This window comes from Arachis duranensis, chromosome 10, assembly GCF_000817695.3.
Source record: "Arachis duranensis cultivar V14167 chromosome 10, aradu.V14167.gnm2.J7QH, whole genome shotgun sequence".
Taxonomy (NCBI): Eukaryota; Viridiplantae; Streptophyta; class Magnoliopsida; order Fabales; family Fabaceae; genus Arachis; species Arachis duranensis.
In genome coordinates, this window is record NC_029781.3 from 105,530,522 (window position 1) to 105,538,538 (window position 8,017).

Sequence of the window (8,017 nt, forward strand, 5' to 3'; positions counted from 1 at the left end):
AGAATTATTTTATTTAATATTTTTAATTTCATAAATATAATATTTATAATTATATATTTATTATTTTTAATATTATATATTTATTTAAGTGATAATTAATGAATATAAATAAAAACAAAGAAAATAAATTATAATTATTTTTAACCTCAAACTTTGACTTTCAAACAATTCTATTTTATAATAGCGCTCTTTCCTAACTTAAACTTTGGTCTCCAAACATTTTCATTTTATATCATACATAGTATTTTAGCTAGCATCGACATCTTTTAACTATTAGATTAGATGTGATGAGATAATCTGATATAGATATCACGAATTTCATGTTCTAGTTAATAGTAAAAAATATCTAAGAACTAATAATGTTTTTTCAGATGGTAGAAGATGATTCACGTGGGGGATCGGAGGGAATTGAAGGGGGTTTATTTATGGTTGACATAGCTTCCATTTTTCATTACATATGCAGCGTGAGAGACTAATAAGAGGGAAAAAGACAAAGGAAGCCATAGGAGAGGGAAAGAAAAACCAAACTGTACACAAAAAGAAAGCATCTTAAACCCTTTCCCTCTCTCTATACCTATATATAGTCACCCACCCGAAGGAATCTAACAAGTCAGAATCCATTTCTCATCTTGCATGATTAGCAATTTTTGATCAAATACAAAAATTTCAAATGTTTCATGATGAAATATATGTTAATTGGAAAGGATTACAATGTGTTAGCATAAGTAATAATAAAATAGTTTTAAAAATTTATTTTGTGTTTAAAATTTTATTCGAACTAACATAAATTAGGTATAAATATCTAAATTTATTAATTAAGGTTGATGTCTAACAATACTCTTTAACAACTCAGATAATATGAAATAGTATACTTTTATTAAAAATTTCAGGAGAATGAAATGAAATTTTTTCTATCGTTTCTGTTTTTAACTAACTCTTAAAATATGGTTTAATTATTAAACTTTAACTTGTTATTATTTATTATAATGAACTATGAATAATCTAAAAAATTTATTTTTTATTCATTCAATCTCCTTAACCAATATTTTATTTATCTCAATTATAACTCAAATTCTTTTACGAGAGTTGACGGATTTTTTATTATTGACTAATAATTAATTTTACAAGTATTTAAATTATACCAAATATCTATTCAACTAGCATTTTAGAGTATGTATTAGATGTTCAAAATAAAAAATATAATAAATATGGTATTAATTACCATGTTAGTCATATGTAAAAAAACTCTATTACCATATTATCTTAAAAATATCATATTGACAAATATATATATAGTAATTATAACTATTAAAAATTTTGGAATGAAAATTTAATTGTCATATCTTTATATACACCATTTATATATATAATTTAATAAATGAGATCTATTAATTTTGTATTAATCCTCTTTTTAAATAATATATATTAATAATAATAAATTATTTGACACATAATAAATTAAATTATAGTCATAATAATTATTGTTAAAAGTTAATTGGAAATATAATTTGTTTCATACTTATTATATGTTTGCTAGTGTTTAAAAGTTAGCTACTTTTTGCTATTATTTCAATATATGATTGATTATTTTGTGAAAATTCTTTTACAAATAGTAGGATATACATGAAATTTAAATTTATATATAAATTACTTAAATTCAATTTGGAAAAATAATTACATAAAAAGACCAAAAAACGCTCTAACAATAATACACATATCTTTTCTGTATTGACATATACATCTTGGTCAAATCATATTTTTGAGGTGACTTTTTGGATGTAAAAGCTTGTTTACTTTGTGAGATAATGTGATTTACATACAATGATATATGCACGTGAAAAATCTAAAAACCTACTAAAAATTGTACACAAATATGAATTAAATACTAAATCTAAAATTTATTATTAAAATTAATATGTATTTTAAGAATATGTTTAAAATTATTATAATAGAAAATTTTAATTTTTTTAAATAAATACACAACAATTATATTATAAAATTATGGAAAATATATATATACAAATCAACGTAAAATTAATGTTACACAAATATCCTAAACTGAATAGACATTTGCATAATATTAGTTTTAAATTGATTTATTTATATTAATTAATAATTTTAATATGTATAATGCACATATTAGTTAAAATATTAATTATTTATTATTTTATATTTTAAATTATTCATTTTGTTTTAAGTGATACCAATACTAATAAATTATAGTTCAAATGGTATAATCTCCCTATATTCATCTCAAAGTTAAGAATTCGAGTCTTTCTATCTTTAGAAAAAAAAAGTGGTACCAATGCTAAATACCAAATTATTCTCACCAAAGCCATCCAGGCATCCGTCATCTTAAATAATTTGAGAAATTTTATGTGGTTTGAGAATAAATAATATTTTTATTGTGTATCATTTATTTAGTTTAAATTTTAATAATATAATTCAATTAAAAATAAATTTTTATTTTATTAATTTTTAACATTTTAAATTAAAAAATAATAGTAACTTAATATAATAATGCGCCTGAAAATTTCTCGTCTAACAATTCCATTATTTCCATAGTCATTATTAGTCAATGGTCACCACTCCCCCCTACTTTGACTTGTGTTACCTACTTGTGTGTGTTTTTAAAATTGTTGTCTTCTCTGTCGTTTTATCCCAAAACGACACAACACCGCCCAACATGAACGCTGAACGCACCAACGACACTCAATGCACCTCTCACGCATCCGAAGATTCCAGCCGACGGCGCACCGCCACACTGCCGGTGACTCCTTCCTTACCATGTCACCGGAACCCGTTGTCATCCATCTCCGGCGTACCCTCGCCGCCGCCCTCCTCTTCTTCGCCGTTTCTCTCTCTTGCTTGATTCTCTTCGGAAACTTCGAGCACTTTCGGTTCTTCCCTTCCTCTCATCGATTCCCCAATCTCCCCACCGTTTTCCCTTCGCAGCTCAACGATGCCGACGCGGTGAGTTAAGGTTCTTAGCTCTCCTCTTTATGTAGAAAAGAAAAGTTTGATTTTGTGTTTCGAATTGAGTGAGGGAATGGATTCTCGAATAAGGTTTTATTTTTTGGGTACTAATTTGAGATTTTGAGCTGAAATCTGTGTTGTTTAGTTAGCTTATGATGTATATTTTAGATTGAAATGTCTTTCAATGGTGTTGTTGGTTAGGACTTAGGAGTTACTTTTTTTGGATAGTTGTTTTCTTTTTTTAATGATCCAGTGACTAATGACTAATCCCGATGCAATGATGAAACAGAGGAGGATGAAATCTTGCCCCATTTCCTTTTTTTTTTGGAGAAAATTCTTTCTTTGGATATTATGCAAATTTAGTAGTTGGCTTGTTCTCTAAATTTAGTACTTAGCTCACTAGTCTGCCTAATAAAATGTGGGTTTTGAATCCCACCTTGTGTATGCAGCAACTCATTGGCCAGCGGAAAACCCTTAAATGGAGCTCCGATTTGCGACGAATTAGTCATTGGCCTGCCAGGCTAAGGGATACTTAGGAAAACCAAAAAAAAAAGTTGTGATTGGAAAGTTCGGATGTCTGGCAAATTTATGGACAAAGTTTCTTTTCCACATGACCACATCTAATAGCTTAGTTTTCTTCCATGTCCATGCTCTAGCCCTGTTTTTTCCAACTAAAAAAAGTAGTTGGCTTGTGTAATAGTTGAAGAAAATCCTAGTTATATCCTTAATGTCTGTATGTTCTAAGCCTCTCTGCCACTCCACAAGAGGTGTCGAACATGCTGGCTTGTTTGATATGGTTTTTTGTTTGCTTGACAAAACACTGCAGTTGTTGAGGCAAAGTCTGGAATCAAAATGAAGGCTTTCTTGAATTCTTCTTGTGTTTTATTTGTTCAATTTGTTGGTGGAACAAGTGGTCACAGTTTTTATTCTGTTTGGCTCTTCAGGCTAGCAATGAATATCCACTCGAAGAAATTCTGAAAGAAGCTGCCATGGAAGACAAAACTGTTATCTTAACCACATTAAATGAAGCATGGGCATCACCAAATTCGGTCATTGATCTTTTCCTTGAGAGCTTTAGAATTGGATATCGTACACGTAGGCTTTTGAATCATTTAGTAATTATTGCATTGGACCAAAGGGCGTTTGCACGCTGTAAAGTTATACACACCTATTGCTTTTTGCTTGTTAGTGAAGACAGTGACTTTCATGAAGAGGCATATTTTATGACTTCTCGCTACCTTAAAATGATGTGGAGAAGGATAGATTTTCTACGTTCTGTTCTTGAGATGGGGTACAATTTTGTATTCACAGTAAGTATTTCAATGGCTACTCTCTTTCTATTTCACATGATGTAATCTTTGGAGTTGTGTCTAACTGTTATTAACCTGGAAAAGCTTTTCAGAGTATGAAATTTTCCTTTTAATCCACCGAATTGTAATCGCAGCTTATTCATAACCTGATCAACCGCAACCAAATTTTTAGCCATGCATTTGATTGTTGATTCTTCCATTATACACACACTAAGTTTCTTTTACATCATGGAGAAAAATTTTAAAAGGAAAAGAAGAATTAAAATATTCTATATAGGAAGCAAGATACATTTCTAAGATGTCTAAATTAGATTGATGTGATTGTATTCCTCTTCCAGGATGCTGATATCATGTGGTTCAGGGACCCATTTCCTCGGTTTCACCATGATGCAGATTTCCAGATAGCATGCGATCATTTCACCGGTAGCTCGTATGATTTAGAGAATAGACCCAATGGAGGGTTCAACTTTGTAAAGTCCAATAATAGATCAATAGAGTTTTACAAATTCTGGTACTCTTCGCAAGAAGTCTATCCGGGATACCATGATCAGGATGTGCTCAATTTCATCAAGGTAGACCCTTTCATCACCGATATAGGACTGAAAATGAGGTTCTTGGATACAGCAAATTTTGGTGGCCTTTGTGAACCAAGCAAAGATTTAAATCAAGTTTGTACAATGCATGCGAATTGTTGCTATGGCATGGATAGTAAGCTTCACGATCTTAGAATTATGCTTCAGGATTGGAAATACTATTTGACCTTGCCTCCTAAGTTGAAGAGATTGTCAGTTATCTCCTGGAGGGTTCCTCAGGAATGCAGGTTGGCTATATTTACTTTGGTTCTTGCTTACATTTTGATTTACCTTTTGCTCTTTTTTTCTTTAATTAATGGATTCTGATTGGGTTGAAATGTTTTCTCAGCATTGATTCTCTCAGGCACCAAGGTTCACCGGAGATGAGTGTTGAAGAGGATTAGAGTTTCATTGCACATTTCTCATACATGATTATTGATTAATTACATGATGCATCAAAGTGAAAGTTCTACTAGGATGCTGCAAAAAAAGACTATATAGCACTGATACTAACATGGAGACAGGACATGGGACATAATATAACATGAATATCTAGGATACTCACTCCAAATTTTGGAAGTTGTAAGATTTAAGATACTGATATCATATGTGTATATCTTGTACTATTTTCTTTGTTAGATTTGTGTGTTATACTGTGCTCAAGTCCCCAGAAAAAAAAAAAATACAAGCAGATTGCATTGTATTTGTAAGGTGTGATTAGTAAGTGTCCTAGGACCAAAAAAATATAGACACAGGAAATAGAAGACAAAATAGAAAACTTGTGTCTTCTTCTTGTCTCCACCTTTTATAGATTTTGGGTTGATAGAAAATTATAAGCAAATTTTGTCTCAAAATATAAACATTTTGATTGTTTTTGTATATGTTCCCTAAATAGGTTCGTTGTTTTTGTTAATCACTTGTTATTTCAACCCATATAAGATATTTTAGTTTTTCTGTTGTTCTCTGTAATCTCTTGTTTTGTGCTTGAAATATATGAGGATGATTCCTCTAATCTATATTATAAGAATTTTTCTGGATAAAGTATGGAAAGATTGACAAGTGGATATAGCAAATTATGTAAGTGACACTAAGCTGTTCATTCTTCTTCTATTTTACATTCTATAATGTAAGTGACAGAATGAGAGCTTAACGCCTTAACCAAATATGGTTACTAAAAGGGTGAAGTAGCCAGTTATTAATATTTCAATAGTCCTATTTTAATTTTAAAAAAAATTTAAACGTCTTATTTTAATCTTATAAAATTTTAAACAGGTTAAATATTGTCTCACCATTAAATTCAATACGAATAATTAGTATATTCAAAAGTCAATAATAGTTAATTTTAATATATAAGTAAATTCGATTCGTCAACAATGAACAACATAATTTTTTTTTATTCAGAAGCATTGACGATTGATTGATAGAATTAAGGATTTATTTACAAGAAAGAAATTGAGAAGATAAAATATTATAACAAGATTTTGGTTATGTTTTTGCTTTTTCTAATACACCGAAGAAGATATAAGTTAACAATAATATTATTAACATCTATATCACTTATTCCGTTAATTATTCGTATTAAATTTAATGGTAAGATAACATTAAATTCATTTGAAAATTTTTAGAATAAAAATAAAACATTTAAACCGTTAAATACTAAATTAGAATTTGACCTAAAATATTAAAAACTAAAATAGCACTTTACTCTATTAAAATTTGCTATATCTGGAGGCTCATTCTCCCAGCAAAATAGTTATTTTCTCAAGAAAATGTTTTTCTTTTCTCACTCTTTTTATCCATTATATATGACATTTAACGATTAGCATGGCAAGTTAACGTGACATATAGACAGTTCTTTGTGTGAATGGATAACAACTGAATTATTGTGAAGGTGGCTCAAAAATAAATTTTCAACTTTCCTCTATTAATATTAGAAATTAGATGTACCTAATTCAACTTCAAAAACCAATTTTTGCAATAAAATTTGCTACATATATTGTTATGAAAACTTTGAGTTTTAACATTTAGACAACGTGGGATTTTATATACACTAAAAGAAAATTGATGATAAATTGGTAAGATAAGATAGACGAATCTAGGTTCGGCAAGAACCAAAGGAGGTATCTCTTAGCTTTTTCAAACTGTATCTTCATTAATTCTTCTTTTTTTTTTCATTTATATATATTAATATTACTATAACTTCGTTAGGTTATAATGCATCTTCTAATCTTGATTAAAGAATAATTAGTAACAGCAGAACGAATTGTGTTTATTATTTTTCTTGTGAGAAACACGAGCTGCATGCATGTGCCTAGTCATCATTTTCTTTTTCTCAGCTAGCTTAATTATTTGTGGGGTAAGTCTTTAACTATATATATTCCAAAAATAAAAATGGCAATACATAAAAAAAATATAAATATATATATGGTGGAAATTTAGCCGAAAAGGAATATATATGGTGGAAAACTTTCAAGAGAGCTCCTTGAAAGTCGTAAAGATTAAAGATTGGAATATGCTCTTTTTTCTTTTCTTATTTTTTATTTCTTTCCCTTTTTTATGGTTTTGTTTGTGGATTTCTTGAAGCTAAAAAGATTAAACAGGATAAAGCAAATATATAAAATAGGAATAATAATAATGCATGGGAATCACTTGCTACTAGACACAAACCAATGAGAAATTCTATAAAATCATTAAATTTATTATTTTTAACTATCAGTTAGTTATTAATATTTAAAAATATATTATTAAATTATTAAACTAAAAAAATTAAAATAATAATTAAAAACAATAAATTCTCATAACTCTTAAATATTTTTTCAAACTAATTATTGGGAATCGCCTTCAATGACACTTAGACTTCCATTAGTGAATGAAAAATTGCCATCCAATAGGAACATGTTTGGACAAATATATGCTCTTCCAACTCAACACAATCTATATAATATTAAACAAAAATAATTAAAAATGCAAAATTCTCATACGTTTGTTGAATTTGGAAAGTCCATTAGTATAATATCGTATCAATATCCCTGTTAATTAATTAATACAAAGGAAATTGCCCACTCTCTTGCTAGCTAGCTAGTTCTAAAGAGAGAACCTTGACTTTGGTGCCAAGGGTATCTAATTTTATTTCTTATAACTTCAACTGCCCTGAAAATG

The 8,017-nt window shown here is 28.8% G+C and overlaps 1 protein-coding gene across 1 annotated transcript; it reads left to right on the forward strand.

Annotated features, from left to right (window-relative positions):
* Window positions 1–2,632: 2,632 nt before the first annotated feature.
* On the forward strand, window positions 2,633–5,752 carry LOC107471914 (uncharacterized protein At4g15970). Its single transcript, XM_016091447.3, has 4 exons — window positions 2,633–2,973; window positions 3,921–4,286; window positions 4,625–5,106; window positions 5,208–5,752. The coding sequence occupies exons 1-4, from the start codon at window positions 2,716–2,718 to the stop codon at window positions 5,260–5,262; spliced, it is 1,161 nt and encodes a 386-aa protein (XP_015946933.1). The 5' UTR covers window positions 2,633–2,715; the 3' UTR covers window positions 5,263–5,752.
* The last annotated feature ends 2,265 nt before the right edge of the window (window positions 5,753–8,017 follow it).

Coding starts and splice junctions, on each gene's coding strand:
- LOC107471914 (XM_016091447.3), top strand. CDS start 2,716: ATGCACCTCTCACGCATCCGAAGATTCCAGCCGACGGCGCACCGCCAC. Junction 4,287..4,624: donor GGTACAATTTTGTATTCACA/GTAAGTATTTCA, acceptor TTCCTCTTCCAG/GATGCTGATATCATGTGGTT. Junction 5,107..5,207: donor AGGGTTCCTCAGGAATGCAG/GTTGGCTATATT, acceptor ATGTTTTCTCAG/CATTGATTCTCTCAGGCACC.